The sequence below is a fragment of the Pristiophorus japonicus genome, chromosome 15 (assembly GCF_044704955.1).
Source record: "Pristiophorus japonicus isolate sPriJap1 chromosome 15, sPriJap1.hap1, whole genome shotgun sequence".
NCBI classification, from domain to species: domain Eukaryota; kingdom Metazoa; phylum Chordata; class Chondrichthyes; family Pristiophoridae; genus Pristiophorus; species Pristiophorus japonicus.
The window spans coordinates 165,779,090-165,803,178 of NC_091991.1; the positions used below are offsets into that span (position 1 = coordinate 165,779,090).

At 46.0% G+C, this 24,089-nt stretch overlaps 1 protein-coding gene across 7 annotated transcripts in view; it reads left to right on the forward strand.

The window, feature by feature from the left end:
* tnrc18 (trinucleotide repeat containing 18) overlaps positions 1-23,697 on the forward strand; it is a 178,239-nt gene extending 154,542 nt beyond the window's left edge. For 6 of the 7 annotated variants that reach the window (XM_070901261.1, XM_070901264.1, XM_070901265.1 and 3 more), the window contains 7 exons: positions 53-128; positions 1,254-1,362; positions 7,871-7,987; positions 9,024-9,221; positions 10,247-11,472; positions 15,925-16,161; positions 17,847-23,697. In XM_070901261.1, coding sequence (XP_070757362.1) covers positions 53-128; positions 1,254-1,362; positions 7,871-7,987; positions 9,024-9,221; positions 10,247-11,472; positions 15,925-16,161; positions 17,847-18,053 — 2,170 coding nt within the window. In that variant the 3' untranslated portion in view covers positions 18,054-23,697. The remainder of the gene's footprint in view (positions 1-52; positions 129-1,253; positions 1,363-7,870; positions 7,988-9,023; positions 9,222-10,246; positions 11,473-15,924; positions 16,162-17,846) is intronic. The other variant, XM_070901263.1, reaches the window with a different exon arrangement.
* The last annotated feature ends 392 nt before the right edge of the window (positions 23,698-24,089 follow it).

Below are 24,089 nucleotides of genomic sequence, written 5' to 3' on the forward strand. Positions count from 1 at the left end.
AACCCTGCTGTACTTTGGGAGCCCACCTGAAACATTTGAATGTGTGTTGTAGATATCGCGTGGTTGTGGAGGGAGAGAGAGGGAATCGTCCTCACATCTATTCCTTGGAACAGCTCCTGCAGGAAGCGGTGAGAAGCTTGTTGCCCTTTACTGTTTGTGATTAAAGATTTGGTTTTGTTCATGCTCTGCTTGACTTAATTACAGCCTCGTGTGAGCTTTTCTTCAGTCTCGGACCATATAGATGGCCAAATGAAAGTCCTGATTGTGGGACGCAGGCAGAGAACAACCAGTCACTGCCAGCTACATTAAAATGGCTGGAAACTCCACTATGTGATATCTTAGTCACAACTTTAAATTAAGCATCATTTTTCTACGCACCACAAATATCTGAGAGCAATTGACGAACCTCTTTTTACAGATATTGCAACCCAGTTCACGGATTGTTGGTCTGTAAGGAAATGATGAAATTTTCTGTTGGAAACATGTTCCCAATGAAATTATTTGGTTCTGGATTTTCCCCATCCCCTTGTTTTTGTTCTTTATTTTTTTGACACATAAGAACATAAGAAATAGGAGCAGGAGTAGGCCATTTGGCCCCTCGAGCCTGCTCCGCCATTCTACAAGATTATGGCTGATCTGATCTTGGCCTCAACTCCACTTCCCCGCCCGCTCCCCATAACCCTTGACTCCCTTATCGATCAAATCAAAACACAAATCATCATAACTAGCAGTGTGTTGGTTTTAAGGAATTTGTTTTGGTGTAGGGTACACTACAGTACAGTGTCTCCATTTAAATGACCTCCCCGGCACAGTCAACAGTTTGAAGCATTGTCGGCTGAGCTCCTCGTGTCAATGGCACCAGGAACACCTCACCAGGTGGTTTTTTGTGGAGAGAGGAAATGTAAGTAGTCCGTGCTGGCGACGCTGCCTTGTATGGATGCGCGTTTGTGCAAGACTGCACGCGCTCAGTTGTTCCTCAGTTGCCGTTCTGAAATTTGCCCCGCAGTGTGAACAGATTGGATTCCACAGCACGGGTGTCCCAGTGCTTGGTGGGACCACTCGACACAGAAATCTGCGTTACTCTATAAATGTTCTTCAAACGTGCAGCTTTTGCGACTTGTGGGTTAGCCTCAAGGTCATCACCGTGCTATTGAGATCAGCGTTTTGTGGTTCAGAATTGAATTGAACTGAAATTCAAACTCGGCTTTAACTTTGGACCTTTTGTTTTTTTTTCTAATATCTTTCTGAAGCAGATCATTGATGTGAAGCCCTCCTCGGTGAGGTTACTGCCTGAAGGCACACGGATCGCCGCCTACTGGAGTCAGCAGTATCGCTGCCTGTACCCAGGAACCGTAGTCAGAGGTACCTGTCACTGGCTATTTGTAACCTAGAAGGAATGGTGTAGCAATGGAAGGACACTCTTGCTGAGCTGTCAGTAATGAAAAGTATCCTACTGAGTGACATCAAACCCTGCCCATGTAGGAAGTGTGAGGAATGAAAGCCTAACGCTGGTTCAGCTCCGAGGGCTCCAACGGGTTAGCCTTGACGTGCATTGGTCTCAGCATCTCCTCCGCTTTTCCTGCATACTGATTTTCCCAAAAACGACTCTAATTACTTTCTATGTTTATAAATAGCAGAATGTTTCCCTCCCCAAAAGGTTTTAGAAAGGGCTTGAAGTGACATCTTTTCAACAGCAGGGGAGGGCTGTGGAAGTGAGTGGGGGTGAGGATGGGGAAGTCTGCTGTGGATCGTGTAATGACCCAGAGAATGGGGAAATCTTGGCTAGTTAGGCCAATTCATTAAATCGCCCTGGCCTCGCAACGACTATGAGGTTATCTAGTGACTACCTGAGCCCTACAGACAGGGTACGCCCCAGATTCAGTCCCTCCTGTACTCAATTAGCTGATATCAGCTTGGCCCCCGGTTTGGCCACTGTAGTCGGTCCTAGCATTACTGGACCCGGGGAGGGGTTGGGGGGAAGGAAATAAATCTTGCCGCAGGTCACGGCCCAGTGACCTCTGCTGGAATGTGCGTCTGTGTGATTATCGGGCAAAAATGGAAGAAAGAATACGAGCATTTATATAGCGCCTTTCACAACCTCAGGACGTCCCACAGAATGTTACAGCCAGTGAAGTACAATTGGAGTACACTGTTGAAATGTAGAAAACGCGGCAGTCAATTTACACACAGCAAGATCCCACAAACAGCAAAGAGCTAATGGCTGAATAAATTGGTTTTTTTTCAGTGATGTTGGTTGAGGGATAAATACTGGCCAGGGCACCGGGGAAAACTCTCCTTCTCTTCTTCAAAATAGTGCCACGGGATCTTTTATGTCCACCTTAGCGGGCAGACGGGGAAACATCTCCTCCGAAGGACAGATCGGACTTGGCTAGGTTGCCTTGACCAGCGAATAGCCATCACTATTGAGGCCCCTCACTTCAGAAATGGCTGCTGGGGTGAGATACTGAATTGTCGTGATTCAAGCCATTGAGATGCCTGTAAAATGCAAAAAAATTAGCATTCACTTTAATCCCACTGTGTTCAGCACTTACTTAACCTGTCAGACCATTGAGCGGCATTATGATAAATCCCACATTAGAAAAGGTCCTCTTTTTGAGGAGTTCTCCCTTTTTCTCTTTCTCTAACCCTTTGATCCAATCCATTGATTGGAATAAATCAGCGTTAAGGGACTTGCTCTTAAGTGGAGTAACCAATATGGTTAAGTGGTTCCCTAAAACTGACAGGATAGTCCTCAAAGCTTGTAACTTTCTCCGAAGTGTTTGGGCCGCTTGCTTCCACAGCTAGATTTATCGCTCTGCTCTTGAATGTGATACAGAAATTGATCACGTGGTGCGCTGACATTGTGATAACTGCTATTCTCTAATTATTGCCATAAATCTGCCTGACTCCGCTCCCTTTCATAGTGGGAACACTAGCACTTGCTGCTGGCTACAGGGGCTGGAACCAGCAAAACTGCTGCTCCATTTCTGTACCGCAGCCAAACATGAAGTTGGCACTCTTCCTATACTTCAAAAAAAACCTTTCTCCTGGAATGGAGCAGGAATGTGTTGAAAGCAGCTGAAAGGGGCTGTAAAAAGCCCCACAGATCCCGTTCTTCATTCCTGCTTGGGGGATTGGCAGGATGGGGCCTAAATCACATCTGGAGAGAGCTAAGAGGCATCCAAGACAACTTACCCCAGGAGTGTATCAGCACTAGCCACAACCATAGTAGTCCCCGTTAGAAACGCATAAAGAAGGAACGGCTCCAATCACGCTTTGATTTTTAAATACAGGCAACTCTTGATTATCCGTACACGGATCCAACGGAAAACCATTGTAACAGGATTTTAAATTCTGTTGCTAACAAGTGAAAAAACAGCTCCAAATAATTTGGAAAAATCTCCTTCCAAACACTGTGCTCATGTGTATTTGCTCATTCTCTCTCTCTCTCTCTCTCTCACACACTCTCTCTTTCACTCGCGCATTCTCTCTCTCACACATGCTCGCTCTCCCTCACTGTAAAAATCACCCTCCTCTGCCCTTGCTTTTCTGGTGTGTGTGTGTGTGCGCTGCTGCAGCCGCGGTCTCTCGCGGCTGACGTTGGGAGCCTCGGCAGTGCCGGTATCAGGTTCCAGGCACAGAACCTGCACACGCATGCTGGTAATGTCCATTTTTTTGTTACTGTTTGTAGCTGACTGTATTGATTCATTAAAGTTTTAGCTTTAAAATGTAGACTCACCCTAATGGAAAAATCATTTACCCGGAATAGCCCAATCCCTGAGGGACCCGGATAATCGAGAGTTGCCTGTAGAATGATCCCCAAACCTGCTTTAACATGCACGAGGAAACTGGTGCTGACCCATCCACCTCCATGGCAGGAACCTGGTATTGCAGTACTTCCAGGAACGGTGCAGTGGCTCTAGGCCTTTTGGCTAAGAGCATTGGCGCAGAGTGATCCTTGATGTGTGCAAGGTGACCTCTGGCGTTTGTGATTTGACAAAGAATTGGAAAGATTGGCTACGAATAAAAAAAAATTTTTTTTAAACTGGTAGAATGGCCGGTTTATTCCCCTCCTGCGGAGCTCCCTCATAACTCTCAGAACTGCCTGTCGCAGAGTTCGGCAGCACAAAGCCACAATAGAATCGCAAGGACTCGAGCAAGATCTTGCAGCAAAAGCCACCAATCCCAGCGGGATATTTCACCCAAGATCATGGTCAGCGATCACTGCCCCTTTCCGAGCTAGGGAAGATCCAGTATTTACAATTGGCTGACTGGGCCCCTTTATTTCCTCTCTCGCAAGCAATAAGTTAGATTGCAATCACACGTTTGGTGGTTTTTGCTCAGCTCAGTGTTTACCCACCCACCCCCCCCCCCCCCCCGGTGTAGGGGGAGTGTTTCCTGGGCTACAGATGCCCACCAGTATCCCGTCTACAACAACTTGCATTTATATAGCAGCTGCAGCATAGTAAAACACCCCAAGGCGCTTCTCAGGAGTGTTATCGGACAAAATTTGACTCCGAGCCGCATACAGAGATATTAGGACAGGTGACCAATAGCTTGGTCAGAGAGTTAGGTTTTAAGGAGTGACTTAAAGGGTGAGAGAGGCGGAGAGGTTTAGAGAGGGAGTACCAGAGCTTGGGGCCTATTCTTCTAAGAGGCTATTGTTCGGTGTAAGCCTAGGCAGTGAGGGTCAATGGGGTATTTGACCAGAGTGGCATCACAAGGTGAGTCTGATCACGGCCTCCTCATGTACAGTGCCAGCTGAAGATGTTAGTTCGCGATCAGGAGCAGGAACCCTGGCCAGGGACACAAGAGTCCCGACTTGTAAAGTGGCCATTATGTCCAGCCCTTCCCCCGCACCCCCGCCGAGGTCAACGACCTCACCACCAAGCCAGGATGGAAGCTGGACCTTTCTGATGTGTGTGGCATAGTACCACACCGGCTATTATAAGAACATAAGAACTTGGAGCAGGAGTAGGCCATACGGCCCCTCGAGCCTGCTCCGCCATTTAATACGATCATGGCTGATCTGATCATGGACTCGGGTCCACTTCCCTGCCCGCTCCCCATAACCCTTTAATCCCTTATCAGTTAAGAAACTGTCTATCTCTGAATAAATTTAAGACAATATCCCGGCTTCCACAGCTCTTGTTAAACTGCAGCTTCAAGTGGTTCCAGAAAGCGGCCTACAGGCACTGCTTTCGTTGAGGTGTAATACTGCTTTCCATTTTCACTCGTGTGAAATGTCATGTGGAAGATTGCAACCAGACCCGTAAAATAAAACCAGAAAATGCATGTTTTACTCTCTGGAAGCAAAGGTATCAACAATTCTTGGCTGCTAAAAGTTAACAAAAAAAGACAATTTTCTTAAATGTTGTACGCAAACTTAAATTTATGTTCAAATCATTGCTTGTTGATAAGCCACTTCCCTGATTTAGCCAGGAGAATATTTCCGTGTATTTTTTTTGTTAACCTAGCAAGTCCTATTGGGTCACGGCACCTGACCTCTTGTCCATATGGTTCTTATTTTGAACTTGTTTTAGGGATTCATTAAAATCTAGGATTGAATGATAAAGGAATAGAGTTACTAAAGGTCTTGCATAACTCCACATGGGGCAGCTCAGCTTTCCAGGCCAGCGAACACCCCAGGATATCGGATGCTTTCTGGTCACCAACTTCTAAATTGTCCTTTAATCATTTTGTTTCTGAGATTGCTCCTGGACTGACAACTTACTGAGAATCTTTACCGTCCCTATGTCCATTCGCGAATGCATTCTGGCTGCCCGTCCGGACCCGGGACCATCACTTCTTTTCCTTCGCTCTACCCCTCTTGGCCTCTTCTCCTCTGTAGGCTCCTCAAAAGCCACCTCTGTGACCAAGCTTTTTGGTCACCTCTCCCAATATTGCCTTATGTGGCTCGGTGTCAGTTTGACTCTTAGCGCTCCTGTGAAGCACCTTGGGATGTTTTACCACATTAAAGTGCTATCTAAATGCAAGCTGTTGTTGACTATACTGTCCATTCATTTTCCATGGGGTTCAGCTTGCACGGCTGGGGTGGCGAGCCGTCCTAAACTTCGCACAATGCCACTGTAATGTACGCACCTGTGAGCATGCTCACAGGTTTGTAGAGCTGTTGAACCCCCGGCAACCAAATTTTAATTTGATTTTATTTGTTTTAAAGTATAATTTATTTTAAATGCCGGTTTTAGTATCCCCCTCCCCTTTTATAGGGGGCACTTGGAAAAAAAACTATGATTTTAGTGCCCAAAAAACCCCCCCCAAAAAAACAACACAAAAATCACCAAAAAAAAAACAAACAAAAAAAAGAGGGCTGTTATAAGTGTCTGGAGTGTCCCCCAGATCGGGGGGCACTCGATCTAATGTTATTTTGTACTCCCCAAAAAGAGTTGTAGAGCTGTTGAACCCCCGGCAACCAAATTTTAATTGATTTTATATGTTTTAAAGTTTAATTTGTTTTAATTGCCAGGTTTTAGTGTCTCCCTCCCCTTTTATAGGGGGCACATGTGTATATATACATGTTTTAGTGCCCCCCAAAAATACTACAAAAAAACCTCCAAAAAAGTGCCTGGAAAAATGTTTGGAGTGTCCCCCAGATCAGGGGGCACTTGATTTATTTGTTTTCCAACAAAAAGAGTTGTAGCGCTGTTGAATTGTGAGTGGCTTAGCCAGTCAGGTGATGTTCACAAGACTCAATAAAACCCCAGCCAGTTGGGTTCAGGGGATCCACGATGAGGCAGATGGTTGTGAGCCTGGTGGATGAACTGGTAATGTGTAATGTGATTGTTAAACCTTTGTTAATAAACCAACTAGTTCTTAATAGCAATGTGTTGCTATAAATTCTTCAGCAAAGAACCCATGAAGCAAATACATTACAGCCACCATTTAATGGACTGTGCAAAATAACATCGGAAGACTCTCCTGCCAGCTTATAAACGCCACCAACTAACTCACTCCCGCCCAGTTCTAGCAGGCTCTGCCGAGCTGACAGATTGTCAGACACTGATTGCTCAGGAAAGTTCGGCAGATGCTCATGTTCATCCTGAGCCCACGAGTGTACAAAAGCCACATTTTTTTTTCTCCTTCTTAAACACCACAATAAACAGGCTGAACAACTATTGATCAACAAGCTAGTGAACCAGAAAGAAATAACTTGCGTTTCTATAGCACTTTTCACAACCTCAGGGCGTCCCAAAACCATTTCGAGCCAATGAAATACTTTTGGAGCGTAGTCACTGCTGTAGTGTAGGAGACACGACAGCCAATTTGTGCACAGCAAGCTCCCACAAACAGCAATGCGATAATAGCCAGATCATATATTTTTTTGGATGTTGGTTGAGGGATAAAAATTGGCCGGGACTCCAGGGAGAACTCCCCTGTTCTCCGAGATAATGTCATGGGATCTTTTGTGTCCACGTAAGAGGGCAGACAGGGCCTCGGTTTAATGTCTCATTGAAAGACGGCATCACCGACAGTGCAGCACTCCCTCAGTACTACACTGGAGAGTTAGCCTAGATTATGTGCTCAAGTCCTCTGTCTCGCATATGTCAGTACGGGGATTTTATAGCACAGGCAAGGGAGATCTTACAGTTCTAGTTTTACTTTAGCGTAAACCATCCCGTTCATGGACACGATGGGCCGAATGGCCTCCTTCTGTGCTATAGATTTCTCTGATTCCCCAATCACTATAGTATATTCTCTCGATCGTTTTCTACACTGACATGTTATCTAACATTAACTGTGCTGTATCCAATGGCCCATGTGTTCCCTTCCGGCCACAACCCACATCTCCGTTCCTTGCCCTGGCTTTGTTCCTAACCCTCTCTCCCCTCTGCTTATCCCCTTTCTCTAGGGAGCCCAGACCCTGATGAAGATGAGGATCTGATAACGGTGGAGTTCGATGATGGTGACACCGGGCGGATTCCCCTTTCTCACATACGCCTCCTGCCTCCAGATTATAAGATCCAATGTACGTAAAACCGATGGCCTCGAATCAAACTGCACCCGTCCGTGTTAGAAGGATGACCTTGTGACATTTGACAGCAACCTTTTAAACTGGCTTGAAAGGGATTGTGCAGTGGTTTTGTTTGTTCACGCTACCTTTGGTTTCAAAGGAATAAATCAGCGTGGGGTTTGTGTTAATTATTGGATGAGAACTGTAGTCAGTATGAAGGCTGTTTCTACCGACCCAAAGTAGCTTGGCTTGATGTCAATAGACAGCATCAAAATAAAAAGTGGAAGGGGATATCAACTACTTTGAAAGTCAACATAATATATAACCTTGCTGAATTTTGGTTTTTTGTGCTAGCCTAAACTTCTTCAGTCTCTCTTCCCACCCCCCCCACCCACCTCCCGACAATCCTTGTCTGGCTCTCTGACCTCAGAAACCCTGAACGGCGGAAGAGTCCAACATGTCACACTTTTTTCTTCGCCCCCTGAGCTGCAACCATTCTACTCTCCAGAATATCGATGGGGGAGATCTTGGCTGACACCTGACCAAACAGTTTGCAAACAGACAGACGCTTGGGAACACCATCACCACCTCCACGTTCCCCTCCAAGTCCCACACCATCCTGACTTGGAAATATAGCGGCCGTTCCTTCATCGTCGCCGGGTCGAAATCCTGGAACTCCCTCCCCAACAGCACTGTGGGAGTACCTTCACCACACGGACTGCAGCGGCTCAAGAAGGCGGCTCACCACCACTTTCTCAAGGGCAATTAGGAATGGGCAATAAACGCTAGCTTTGTTGGTGACGCCCACATCCCATAAACGAATAAACAAATAAAAATGTAAAAACCATGTCCGGTGGGTTCGAGTATCGGACCCCCCCCCCCCCAAGATTCGAAAGCAGTGGCCTCCATCTGGTGGAGAAGCCAGTGGTGTAACCACCAGACACAACCCCTCCCCGTCCCTTTGTTTTTTAAAAACATTTAATTTCCTCCATTGGTTGAATCTTTTGCTGTTCTGAGTAGCACAAAAGTTAAAAGTGGCTATGTTTGTCAGTGTCTGATTCAGAGACTGGCTTCCTCTTAACAGGTGCAGAGCCATCGCCTGCTCTGCTGGTGTCCAACACCAAACGGCAGGGCAGAAAGGCCAGCAAGGAGACCGCCGACGGCAAGGAGACCGGCGCTCAGGGCTCCGACAGCAGCGCGGCAAAAAGTAAAGGCCGTGGGAGGAAAACCTCCACCAAAGGGAAGACTGGTAAGTCGATCGTTCCTTAGACCTCCCTTGCAGCACAGAAATACAGGTAATCCTGGAGAAATCGGCGTGAAGTCAGGAAGCAATCACTCACAGAAAGGGTGGTGGAAACCTGTATTCCTTTGGGTATAGAAGATTAAGAGACGAAACGAAGATTCAAGGATTGGATAGGGTAGATAGAGAGAAACCAGTTCCTCTGGTGGGGGAGTCCACGCCAAGGGGTCATAGCCTTAAACTTAGAGCCAGGCCGTTAAGGGGTGATGTCAGGAAGCAGTTCTTCACACAAAGGGTGGTGGAAATTTGGAACTCTTCCCTGAGACGAGGGGTCAGTTGAAAATTTCAAAACTGTGAGTTTGATAGTTTTTTGTTAGGTAAGAGAATGAAGGGATGTGGAACCAAGGCAGGTAAACAGAGTTGAGATGCAGATCCGCCATGATCTAATTGAATGAAGGAGCAGGTTCGAGGGGCTGACTGGCCTACACCTGTTCCTATATTCCTAACCCTTTTAACATTTATTGTCGTTCCCAGTCAGCCTTGTCACGAGGTACATGCACCAGTTTCTTAACGGATAAGGAAATAAGGGGTTATGGGGAGCGGGCAGGGAAGTGGACCTGAGTCCATGATCGGATCAGCCATGATCGTATTAACTGGCGGAGCAGGCTCGAGGGGCCATGTGGCCTATTCCTGCTCTTATTTCTTATCTTCTTATGCAATGATGCCAAACTCTATCAGCGAGCAGGCTCAAAGTGTAGTCACCATTGTAATGTAGGAAACACGGCACACAGCAAGCTCCCACAAGAAGCTAAAGTACAATTACCAGATAATTTTTTTAGTGATGATGGTTGAGGGATAAATATTGGCCACAACACTGGGAGAACTTACTGGCCTTTTTTGAACAGAACCAAGGGAACTTTTATGTCTATCTGAGAGGGCAGACTCGGTTGAGAAAAATAATGGAAGAAAATATAAAATAATTTCACTTTTTAAAAAAAAAAATAAAAAAAATTTCCTTCCTTAAATTCCTGTAGGAGCCGAGTCCGTCTCCGATCAGACCGAGATTGCTGGACTGGCAGAGGGTCAGGGCGAAGCAGACGGCCAGACTAAACAAGTTGTGAAAATAACCAGGAAGTGTCTGCAGAAAGCGAATGCCGGCGTGGCTGTGCCCAGAGCCGTGAGCGAGAAGAAGAAGAAGGCGGCTAAAGTGAAGCTCGTCCCCAAACCAAATGCACCACAGCCGTCCGCGTTCCCGCCTCCTGTTTTTGGGAATGTTCTTGGCCTGGAAACGTACGGTGAGCTGCCGGGGCCGTTGGACTCGTTCGTCGTCTCCGAGAACGCCGGGGTAAAGTTGAAAGTCAAGAAGGGGAAGAAAACAGAAGAGGAGCCTCAGGAATTGGGGCCTGTCGGTAAAGGACTGAGGAAACAGCTGGAGGCCGAGATCCTCGTTAAGTTAGACCACGAAGGGGTGATGTCCCCCAAGACGAAGAAGACCAAAGCGATGATGATGGAAGACCAGAACTTAACGGGCAAGATCGACAACAAAGCCCTGCTCAACCTAGCCTACCCTGCAGCATCCGGGAGCAGTGACGTCAAGCAGAAACCCTCGAAAACCAAGGCTGCCAAGAAGGAGCCAAACCTCGGAGCTGCATACTCCGGCGGGACATTTGGCGGCAATCCTGACATTATAACCAAAATGAAAAACAAGGCGAAGGAAGATGGGGAGAGTAGCAGCAGCAGCAGCAGCCCGGAGTCCGACGGTGAGGATGATCGACGGGGCAATGCAGGGGAGGCGCGGGGAAACAGCAGTGCGACAAGCTCCAGAGCATCGTCACCCGTGTCTTCGTCGTCCCAGTCTTCATCCTCCAGCTCCTCGTCCTCGTCCTCCTCCTCGTCGAGCTCGTCCTCTTCGTCCTCGACGACCGACGAAGACTCGTCCTGCAGCTCCGACGAGGAGCCCAGCTACCAGTCCGCCCCGCCCCCCACCGCTGCCGCCGCTCCCCAGGCCCGCCCGCCCCCCGCGGCGCCGCAGCCCCAGTGCGCGGCCCAGCCGCAAGCCCAGAGCCAGAAGAAGAAGCAGCAACAGCAACAGCAGCAGGGAAACAGCAAGAGTAAGCCCAAGAAGCGGGAAGGCATCCATCTGCCGACGACCAAGGAGTTAGCCAAACGCCAACGGCTGCCGTCGGTGGAGAACCGGCCCAAAATTGCCGCCTTTCTTCCAGCCAGGCAACTTTGGAAATGGTTTGGGAAGCCCACGCAGGTAAATATTATTCACATAATAATAATACATTTTATTTATATAGCGCCTTTAACATAGTAAAACATCCCATGGCGCTTCCACAGCTGTGTTACAAGACAAAACAGATAAATTTGACACCGAGCCACAAAAGCAGAAATTACGGCAGGTGACCAAAAGCTTGGTTAACGGTATAGGTTTTAAGGAGCGTCTTAAAGGAGGACAGAGAGGGGGAGAGGTTTAGGGAGGGAGGCCCAGGCAGCTGAAGGCACAGCCACCGATGGTTGAGCAGTTATAATGAGGGATGTTCAAGAGGGCAGAATTTGAGGAGCGCAGACATCTTGAGGGGTTGTGAGGCTGAAAAAGATTACAGAGATAGGGAGGGGCGAGGCCATGGAGGCTTTTGTAAACAAGGATGAGAATTTTGAAATCAAGGCATTGTTTAACCGGAAGCCAATGTAGGTCAGCGAGCACAGGGGTAATGGGTAAGCGGGACTTAGTGCAAGTTAGGACACAGGCTGCCGAGTTTTGGATGACCTCAAATTCATGAATGAGGGAGGCCAGCCATGAGTGACTTGGAGTAGTCAAGTCTAGAGGTAATAAAAATAAAGATGAGTACAGTTGAATCAGTGGACCTCCATCTGAAAGCTCAGAAGTAAACTGTGAGGAATATTTTCAGAACTCGCATAGAGTTTATATTTATCCTGCCACATGTATAAACAAACAGGGCGAGGTCCCGTGTTGCTTGGAGTGCATCGGAGGTTACAGTGCTATGGCAGTGAGAGGGGCTGCGGTGTAACAGTATCTGGGTGGGCTACAGGAGGCCTGGGGATGTGGGGGAGCTGGTATGGGAGTGGACTGGAGAGCAGGCGCAGAGGAGAACTGAGGTGTTGGGGCAGTGAGGATTTGAGGAAGATTGGGGCTGCAAGGATGGATGGGGTTGTGAACACTGAAGTGCAACATTGGATTTGAAAGGAAATGCGTGACTTTCCTCCTGACTCCAGATGGCTTACGATAGATATCACGGCCCAACCCCATGTCTTGGTGGCAGCATTGTACCTAAGCCTGGCAGAGTTCTTTTGTACGATGGATGCTTTGCCTGTGTGACAGGTACAAGAAGACTTGTAAGTGGAGAACTTTCCTAGGTCCGTGTCTGGACACCTCACCTGGGTACAGAAAATGCCAGAAAATCGGGCATGTATGCAGTCCACAAGCACACCATCCAACCCAGACGATGATGGTGTATTCGTTGCGCCCAGGATACAGTGTGCTCAGACATAAACCCAGGAAATCTCCACTATAAACACCAGTCCAGCTTTCCTGCAGAATAGTGTTAAAGCTGTGGGGCCTTGAGTTCAAATTGGTTACAATCTGCAGCGTATTTAGTGTATTTAGCGATATTGATAATCTGAATGGATTGTCGCAGAAAACATAATTGATTGAGAGGCAATTTAAATTTTAAAACAGATTTAAGATCATTAGAAAAAGAACCAGAGGGGCGGTGAAGAGGATTTAATTCATGCCGCGAGTTGGGTTCTGCCTGGGGAATTGGATAAATACTTGAAGGGCAACATTTTCAGGGCTATGGGGAAAGAGTAGGGGAAAAGCTATTTCAACGATAAGGGAATCAGGGGTTATGGGGAGCGGGCAGTGAAGTGGAGTTGAGGCCAAGATCAGATCAACCACGATCTTATTCAATGGCGGAGCAGGCTCGAGGGGCCAAATGGCCCACTCCTGCTCCTATTTCTTATGTTCTTATGAATAGGACTAATTGGATCGCTCTTCCAAAGTGCCGGCACAGGGAAGATGGGCCAAATGGCCTCATTCTGTGCTTTAAGATGCTATAATGTCACCTCTCAGTGAAGTTTCAGCGGTTCAAAGTCTGGGAGGTTTCAGAAAGCTCTATTGGCATGTCACTGCATTGGTCACTGGGGATGTCCACATGGCTACAATGCAAGCTTTCGCAGTGGGATGACTGTGGGGGCAGGCTAACTATCTCCAAACATCCCACAAAGCTATTGTGTAAGTTGCTGCCATGGCTCAGTGGTAACCATGCTGACAAGTGCCACACTGACTCATGCACACCAGGAAAGTCCCAGCTTCAATCCCTGGTTTGGGCTGAATTGGTGGTTCTCACCTACGGCAACCATTAGCCTCAGCACCCTCTGGCTATGCAACAGAAATTACCAGCCTCTCCTGGCTGCTCTCCAGTGACCCCTCCTGGCAGGAGGATGTCAGGTCAGGACAGACTGAGGGTTGACTGTGGTGCCAACCTGCCCCATGGTGGTGTAGCCATCCGACTCTCTCTGTCCAGGGGCTTGCCCACGGAATTCCTGTCCAATTCAATCAAAAATAACATCAATTATTTTCCCTCCGACCAACACTGACACCTGTAATGGCATTACTGTTTCCTACATGCCTCCTAATATGGCGACCAGAACTGTGCACAGTACTCCAGGTGTGGTCTAACCAAGGTTTGATACAAGTTTAGCATAACTTCTACTTTTCAATTCTATCCAATATTGCAGAAAACATGGTTTTATTAGCAGATAGCTGTAGGAATAAAATTCGGGAGACAGTAATTCAGTTAATACAGAAAAATACAGAAATCTGATAGATTGAGAGATTTGACCTCTCAGGCCCCCTTTTAATTCCCCCTCCCCCCCACGTGGCAGAAACCACATGGAGAGGAATGGGCAGTTAAAATGAAGCCTGTTACCTACCCCCTCCCAACCACCTCCCAGATAACGCCTTCGTGCTAAGAAGAGGCCTTTCCAAACCTCCGGCCCCACAGATTTCAGACCGGACCAAACTGCGAGTGGGAAGTATAAGCACAAATAGAAAGACGTTGTTTGGGCCTGGTAGGCTGAATTGTTGGGGTTCGCGGGCTGGATACGGCCCACAGTTTGGTCACTTCAGCTCTTGGTGAAATTCAGCAGTAGATTAGCTACGTTTCATTTTACTAGACCAGTAGTTGTTCGGATCAAGGGTTTTTACCTCTGACTGGTTGAAGCTTTGTACAGGACAGAATGGCACAAAGTTGCTGCACCAGAATCCTATGCTTGGATTAATTGTTTCTCTTGACTTGGTTTCATCTGCAGCCTTGTATGAACAGGTTAGAATGTCAGCCTCGGGGTTAATAGCAGCTGCTACCAGGTTGAGTAGGTTGGGCCTGTACACATTGGAGTTCAGAAGAATGAGAGGTGATCTTAATTGAAACTTATAAGATAATGAGGGGGCTCGACAAGGTGGATGCAGAGAGGATATTTCCACTCATAGGGGAAACTAAAACTAGGGGACATAGTCTCAGAATAAGGGGCCACCCATTTAAAACTGAGATGAGGAGGAATTTCTTCTCTCAAAGGGTTTTAAATCTGTGGAATTCTCTGCCCCAGAGAGCTGTGGAGGCTGGGTCATTGAATATATTTAAGGTGGAGATAGACAGATTTTTGAGCGATAAGGGAGTAAAGGGTTATGGGGAGCGGGCAGGGAAGTGGAGCTGAGCCCATGATCAGATCAGCCATGATCTTATTGAATGCGGAGCAGGCTCGAGGGGCCAAATGGCCGACTCCTGCTCCTATTTCTTATGTTCTTATGAACAGCAATTTTCTAGGAAAACAAAGGTAAACTTGGGGGGAGGGGGTAGACTCAACAAAAATACTTTACTGAACAAAGTCTTTCACAAAAAAAGACATGGATTGTTGAATTTTATTTAAATTTAACTTGAATATTGCAATCAAGTGGCAAGTCTAAAAAATCTCGGCCTAGCTCTCTGGACTCTTTCGTGAAGCCTGCCCTGTATAGAATGCCCTCTTTTGTTTTGTACTGTAGGTAGATGGAGTTACTTATTAATGGAAATCTTCTCACCCAGTACAAGATTGACAGCACCACTTTTGTGTTGTGCATCAGTTGCCATTGAAAAGAGAGTCTGAAAGGAAAGCTTATAGAAAAGCCTTGCATTATTTGCATTTCTAGTTGCAATGTTTAACTGCCGTGTTTGAAAATCTACTTATCGTGACATGTAGAGTCACTAGTGGCCCCACCTGCATTTTAATGAACACAAGAAGCTGTCTGTAATGTATTTGCTTCATGGGTTCTTTGCTGAAGAATTTATAGCAAACACATTGCTATTAAGAACTAGTTGGTTTATTAGTAAAGGTTTAACAATCACACTACACATTACCAGTTCATCCACCAGACTCGCAACCACCTGACTCATCGTGGCTCCCCCGAACCCAACTTGTTGGGGTTTTATTGAGTGAACATCACGTGACTGGCTAAGCCCCTCCCAATTCAACAGCTCCACAAACCTGTGGGCATACTCACAGGTGCACACATTACACCGTCCGACTTAAATAATCCTTAAATTTCATATCTGTGCATCACCAATCTACAACTGGATCTCAATGTGACGCTTTTAATGTTACACTCTCAATGATTTGTGGGGAATGATTAACGCGCCTCATCTTTGTGCAGCGGAGAGGAATGAAGGGAAAAGCCAAGAAGCTCTTCTACAAGGCTATTGTCCGAGGCAAAGAAATCATTCGTCTCGGAGACTGTGCCGTCTTTCTGTCCGCTGGACGCCCCAACTTGCCGTACATCGGTCGGATTCAAAGCATGTGGGAGTCCTGGGGCAACAACATGGTGGTACGTGTGAAATGGTTCTATCACCCGGAGGAGACCAACCTGGGCAAGAAACTCAGCGATGGGAAGGTGAGTTTGAAGAGCGGACCTTGGCCTATCTCAGACCTGGACTTTTAACCCATTACTACCCCTGAACGCAGCTCGGGTATTGTACGTGCACGTGGTGTACTAATTGGCTCCCAGGTTTGCGCGGGTATTGCAAATTGCAGGGGATCTATTCGCTTTTGCTGATTATATAATGACTCCAAAGTTCAGACTAACAGCAGGTGGATTGGTATCTGTCCATTATAGGTAACGTTTTAACTCCTCCTTAGGTCGAGCTGGTCAGACATTCGCACTGTCTGTCGAGGCACATTCCCAATTGCAACACTTCACCAGACAACCATGCAGACTGCTCAACCAGTTATAAAATCCTGAGTATAATGACCATCAAACTACTGATTCTTTCCTTACAATGTTCTGGCCACTCCTCCTCCGGTCAGCATGTACTCTTGGCTGGGGTATGGTTCCACCCGAGCCAGTAATCCTCCAGCATCTTGCATCATTGTTCACTGACCATTTATTCCTCAGTGAGCCGTGACAGTAAGTGCTGGCACCTCCTTTCAACATCAGAGGGCATACGGTCAGGTGCAATCCAGTCTACCCCCAGCCCGGGGCACTGGATGGCAAACGTACCGGCGAACCCTGGCAATTTTCCCCCCTTCCTCACCCGAGAGTGCCGATCCCAATTGCAGCATCCAGACTTCCAACTGGAGCTTCCCTAGTTTGTATGATTCACCTACTAGCTGGGTAAACTCCCCGAGTCACTGGGAAAATCTGATTCTTACTGCTCATTCAACTCCAGAAGGTTATGGAAACTTAAGGGCCTAGAAATTGGGCCATGTAGCGCCCGTTTTACAGGCACTCAGTGGCCTACTAACAGACAAGCAGGAAACGCGCGCACTTTCAGCGGTGTGTGCACCGACTGTTACATTGGCTATGGAGAAACGAGGCGTCCTTTAAGCACGCCTGCAGCAGGCATTAGGTCCTTAGCATATGCAAATAAGGGGCCTAATGCCTATTTGAGGTCTCCTCTCCACAATTGGTTCACCCTGCGGCGATAGACGCAGCCCGATTTGTATTTATTTATTTGGTTATCCTTCGCAACAGTGGGGCCATTGCGCGGCGCTATGACGACGTGCTCCGAGGCCCGATCCGGGCGCTCCCGAATTTCTGGGTCATTTGATGACGCACATTTCTGAAACCTTATTCGCAAAAATGGAAAGATCCGATTTGGTTCCATTTAACCCGCAAAATTCGAATTGCACCCTCCCGCTGGGCGTGCATCCCTTCCGCTTTAAATGAGAAATGGAGGCAGATCTGCTTTCAAGTGGTCTCGGCAGATATATAAAAATGTGAGTGACCAGGGCAGGATTCGTTTTGCTATCATGTGGTTCACCGCGTTTAGTGTGTGGGAGAGTGTCACGTACAGTCACTGTGTACCTCGAGGGTAAAAGCAAAGTGCTGGTGGGTGGTAATGGACGAGATAAGATACAGCACTATGACTGGAGAGGGTCAGAGCTTGCGCACTGGGCGTGGCTAGTTCGCAACCAGCCAATAAGAAATAGTTTTTAAATGTGCGGGAGGGAATGGAACGAGAGAGGAAATGTCTGCACGTTTGCGTTCAGAACCAGCACGGGCCGAAGGGCCACCTTCTGAGCTGTATGATTCTATTATTTTCTTCTTCCTTTCCCCCCCCCCCCCCCTGCCCCCAGCGAGCGTTGTACCAATCTTCGCACATAGACGAAAATGACGTCCAGACCATCTCCCACAAGTGCCAGGTGGTTAACCTTGACCAGTACGAGCAGATGGTCAAGACCAAGAAACACCAGGACAGCGAGGACTTGTACCACTTGGCAGGAACCTACGAGCCAACCACGGGCATGATCTTCAACACGGACGGCGTGCCCATCATCTGCTAAAGACGAAACGAAGGTAAAGCGGCAACAAGAATCCAAGGCCTTTTCTGGGAAAACTGTCCAAATAAAGAGAGAGAGAGAGAGAGAACGCAAAGCGTTGGACCGTCCCAAGGAAAGAAAAGAACAAAAAAAAAATGGCAAAAGATGGCCTTCCCACTTCTGGTCCATAGCTTTTTTTTTTGCCAGAACGGGCCTTCCGCAGTGCCTACCATTCCGGAGAAAGTTAGCTGGCCTGCGATCACGACCAGCAAGACTCCCCGCAGGCACACATAAAGAATGTTTTATGCACTTAATATGAATGAATAGGATGACGGTCATGTCACTGTCCAGTCTGGACATCTTTGGTCACTTTGGCCGGGATCCCGTGGTGGTGACCACTGTTCGCTGTTTGACGTCATGTTTTGAACACACACAAAGGCCGATAGCCCTCAATTTCACTTCAGGCTGAAGAGCATCATCTGAGCTTCGAGCATGTTGATTTAAAAAAAAGACAAACAAAAAAGTTTTAGAAGAGATACTATATTATTGTATTTTTCTACAGCACAGATTACTTCCTTTGCGGCCTAACTCTGTTCAGTTAGGACGAGGGGAAGCACTTTTATGTACAGTTGTTAGACTGGTCTACTAATGTCCTGTATCAAATATCTGAATGGAGTCTTTTTCTAATGACTGTGAAATATGACCTATCAGAGATACGAGAGGGTTAAGCTCTATTTATAGCTTGTGAGATCAATGAACTCTTCCAAGAATGGACAAATGTAAATTCACAGTGAACTCGAGCAGTATTTTGCCTTGGTGGCAACTAAGAAAGAAAACGATAGTGTTGATGGAGAGCACTTATTTTACTGCCGAATGCCTTCTAAGGAGAGGCGATCACCGACAATCGAGAGAGAGAGAGAGAGAGGAGAGAGATTTTCACGTTGTATTTGTGTACATAGATACTTATATGTGTTGTACAGACAATTACAATTAACCTTTTCAATGCCACTTGCAGTTCACTCCATATTGGTATTAACTGCAGAGATTCATGTAAGGCCTCTTTTGCAGGGAAACTGCTAACCACTTGCACTTGAGTCCACATCAGTGGAGCTACAGTATACGCGCTTCACATGTTGGAGCCCAGTGCACTATGGGAACGTGTGTTTTCCTTGACCATCTCGCTAGATGTGTTCCCACAATGCACCGCACCACTGAGCATGCTCAGTAGACACAGCTGATGTTTGTGCCCAGATCATTCAAATCTCCCACCAAGAGGCTCTTCGGCTCATAGCTAATTAATATTTATAACAGATATGTCTAAAACTAAATATTGCAGGAGCTTACGTTGAATAAGATCAACAGAAATACAATGTACCAGAAGACTGCCTGTTGAACAAATTGTTCCTTTTGGGAAGTTGGGTTTGAAAAGCCATTCCATTTTTATTATAAAATGACTGCATTTTATTTCTCTGGTGCCTAAGATCATTAATAAAAGTCACTTAATCTTTTACAGTTTAAAAAATTCAACCATTGCCTTGATGTTTGGTGGGATTCACAGCTAAGATCATTTCTGCAAATATACACTGAGAAGCCATTTTGACACAGGCCACTTCTGGCCAGCCCCTTTACTTTTCAAATCAAACTATTGCCCCATTCCTTTCAGTTTCACTCGTAAATTCTCTGAAATAATTCACCCCAAAACGTATTCCTTTTTTTGTTAAACTGAATTTTTGGTTGTGATGTTACCCTGTTCCAAAATGTTAGTGTTCGCTTTTAATACAGGTACAACGTCGCAAGTCCGGCTGTCCAAAAATCGGAACTGCCCGAACACCGGACATTTTTGAGGAAAATCCCATTCGATATTCAGTAAAACAAAATCAGGAATTATTGTCCAAAAACCAGCGGGCCGGACTAGTTATCGTCTTTGGGGATGTGGAGAATCCTCTTCAGAGAAATCTTGACAGATCGGAAAAGCTGGTTTTCGGCGCATGTGCATCGCGCCCCGAAAACCGGCTTTTGCGAGGCCTCGCCGGGTCCGTGCGCACTTCGTACGGACACAGCGAGGCCGGAATTTTCGGCCCATAGCTTTCCTTGTCTGCAATCTGGGAAAATCCGAAAACCGGCATGGTCTCAGTCCCAAGGTTTCCAGATTTGAGACCTTGTACCTGTATAGACGCTGAAAGTATTCAAAGCAGCAGTGTGTCCTGTTCATGGCGCAGCAGAAGGGCAAAACCTATTTGAGACGCTGCACTTCCCACCTGTTACAAAAGACCAGACTGCATCAGAGCTACCAGAACAAGCAGAGTTTTCAGTCACATTATGTGAGGCTGACAGCTCTCTCAGAATGTAGTGCGCACTTGTCACTATAGAGACCTGTTCTTCTCGAACTATCGTCTTGCTTAACCGCCTTTTAATTAACCTCCAGATTCCAGAGAAGCTGCAAATACAATTTTAATTAACATTGTATAAAAGACAAACTAGTTTGACGTGGCCAATGTTGGATTTACTGCAGCTCTTAAGGCACAAACCTTTTTTTTTAAATTTGAGTTTGTCAATGTTTTGCATCTCGAGTGGGATTTTATGAATGCACGTCAAATAGTACAAATCAAACAAAGACTTTCAGGGAGCTTTTTTTTTAATTGGTGAAATAATTAACAAAAATATTCTTCCAAAGTGGGAACTAACGGGGTAGGAATTGGTCTTGTGCGGCAGCACAGTCTGTGGCACCCAATGTGGGCGTAAAATGGGTGCCCACTGTGATACTGCCCGCATTGTGCAGCCGCCCAAGTCACGTTTCTACCCGAGCATCTTATTAAAAGTCTTTATTGCTCACTGAAGGGGCCCAGAGGGATTGCTTAAATGCATTAGTTGCCCGTGCTTCATTTGTAAACTAGTACTGAGTTTTAGATTTGAGGTCCTTGGTCCTGAGGTTAATTTCTGTTGCAAGACAGAACTCTGCAAATGTTGTATTTTTTTTTTAAGCTCTAATGTGGCAAACAAAAAATTTTTTTGAAGTCTAAAAATTCTGAAGATCAGGCCACCCATCCCTTTTTGGGACGAACCTGTTTAAACATTAATGGACGACTCCTTGTCTGGTCTCGCTGGGCGATGACATTGAGTTATGTTGCACATTCTAGTTGGTTATCTGACGAGTTGTGCTTCTGATCAAGTGTCCTCGCCCCCCACTGTTAGTCATGCATGTGGGAAGCATTGCTAATCTTATTCCCTGTATTTACAAACTATGTGTACAGCTTCAGCAGAGATGCAAAGAACTGCAACTGTTTGAAATCCGAAATAAGACCAGAAGATGTACAGCAAGTCAGTCCAAAAGCACACATGGTGTTCTGGGCGTATTCTTTTCATCAGCTGCTGACTGAACGTTGAGCAATTTCTACCTTGCATTATCTGCTTCAGACATATCTTGCACCAAATTACATTTCTGTTTTTTTTTTTGACAAACGAGACCTCTCTCTCACGATAGGTCCAAACACTGTCAAATTCGGTCAACACTACAAATAACAGAGAGCTGAGGGTTGTGATAGCGCTATCACTTGACTCCTGCATTGTCTCTCGTAAGTCTGTTGTAACAGGTTACGTATCACAAGGGCCCATTTGCACAAAACCCTTGCGTACATTTCTTTATACAACCCCTGCTGGAAATTAATGAAAGCTTAAATAAAATCCACACCCGAGTCAGGAATCTATGGATAAAATCGAGGCAGCGCAAACGGTTCATTGATTTTTAAGCTCTTGTCATTATATTTTTTCCAAATAAAGATTTTTTTCAAAAGATCTTGCGACCAGTGAGGCTTTAATGGATAAGAATTTTAACACAACACTTTTAGGATTTTCTTTTGTTCATTTGCGTTCTTGCTCGTTGCCTTTCCTCCTCCTCACGTCCTTCCTTGTGGGCACATGTCCAAATGCCCTTTTCTCCAACTAACTGGGGGAACAAGTCGAGGTTGTCTCCATGATGTTGACACTCGAGGTTGTCTCCCTCGCCTTGCTGCAGGCCGAGAGACTTGGGCACCAGACCAAGAACTTCAGCTTTTGTGAATGGCTGATTTATGTGTCGGGGAACAATTAGGAAGCTAAACTGCGATAGTCACCTGCTGAATAGCACCAGCACCTGTTAACTTTGAAACGCGGCCTAATTCTAAACACTACCCTCACTTTGAAGCTGGACCATCTTGGCTCAAGCCACCATTGTCTCAAAGGTCCCTTCTGAGCCAAGCATTTAAGTCTCAAGTTTATGTTCCACAAGTAAATTGGTAAAATAGCTCTAACTGCAGCAAGAACTCTCTGCAGATTGATGTCTGGGTACGCTGGCTACTAATTGCCAAAAAATGCTCAATTTACAATCCACCTCCTTGCTTTAAAAGAAAAATGAACACTATTTTTAAAAACAAATACTAATGAAAAAAATAAGCTCTGTGTGTTTTGTTCTGTCACTGTTCGTACAATGACATCACAAGTTCAAAGCTCATTTTGCTAAGGTCGAACAGTAAATGCTGAATCTCCATTTAAAAAAAATCTAATCTGGTGTATGTGGTAATTTAAAAAAAATCAATCAAAATACAATTTGGGGTTAATTGGCATCTTCCCAGTGACTACACTTTTCAAAAGTACTTAATTGGCTGTAAAGCATTTTGGGACATCCTGAGATGGGTGAAAGGTGTTTTAGAAAGGGACGAGAACTCAGCCTTTCTACAAGATGTCAGTGGGAGTTGGGAATGTCACACTGGGACAGTTAGGAGGTGGTCAGGGTAAAATAAGGGGAGGGCCTCTCTTCTGGATCTGGCCCAGGCCACACCTGACCTGAGAAGTGCCTGGCGAGTGTTACAGGGAGGTAACTACCTTGGCAGAATGCAGAACCTGTGATGTCAGCACATCTTGTTTCCACGGGAAAATGTAACGAGTTATTCTAATACAACTTCAGCCTCTTTACGACCAGTGACTTCTGGCCTTGGGTGGGGGGGTTTGTATTTTCAACAAGAAAATAGTTTAAAAATGATGACACTTTAAATCCCTCCTGTAATCAGCTCCTGCTATAAAATGGAGGATTGTATTAATGTTTGTAATGAGCCACAAAGAGAGGAGCATTGTATCAATATGATTTACAAAAATCACTACCCGCTCCCCAAACCCTCTTCACCCAATCTTTGTTTTAAAAAAAATCTCCTCAGTTGTAAAACGTGCAATACTGTTGACTGACTGGATTCTCTAAAGTAGCTGCTAGTGGAAGATAAAAGATTTTTTGTAATTTTGATTACCATGAAAATAGAAAAAACAAAACAAGAGCAGGCAGGAGGCTGGTTCCCCTGGGTCCTTGCTCTGTGAACGGTCAGTCAGTGTGTTCCTGTTATGTGTAAAACAGTAAAAAAAATAGTTAAAGGGGTTTAAAAAAAAAAGTATTTTGGAAATGAAAAAAAAACATCAAAACATTTTGTAAATGAGCTGTCGGGGGGGAGTTGCCATGTTTTGGTTCTGTTTGTATAAACATTTAATCTTGCGTGTGTAAGGGGAAAACACTGCTAGTGTATAAAACTCACTTATGTGGAACTTTTTATTGATACTTCAGAGTTTTACAAAGTGTTCCTTTTGAAGCATTTTAGTAACTCAGATTTTTATACTTTATTCATCAATAAACTGAATATAAAAAAATAAACATTTGATGTGTGTGTGTGTGTGCGTTGATTTTTGAAGTGCTTTATTTATGAAGTCCGGGCGGAGAGGAATTTGCTCCTCCATGCTCTGGGGGGACCATTTTCTCGACGCGCTTTTATAAAATGCCTTGAGGGGAGGTATTGTCAGGCAACCTTTGACCCCGTTCATTTTTGACAGTGCTTTAAAATGGAGCCTGGAGGAATTTCAGGTGCACGCACCAACCCAGAGCAAATGAAGCCCCTGCCCTATTCTGTATACGTGTGCTCACATAAGTTCATATTGGGAGGATACAAGTCCTGCCGCACTCCTGCTGCTCGGTCTTGAGGCCTTGTTTTACCACGGCAGTGCTAGCTGCTAGTGGCAGACATAATTTTGGTAGCAGGACACGCAGTA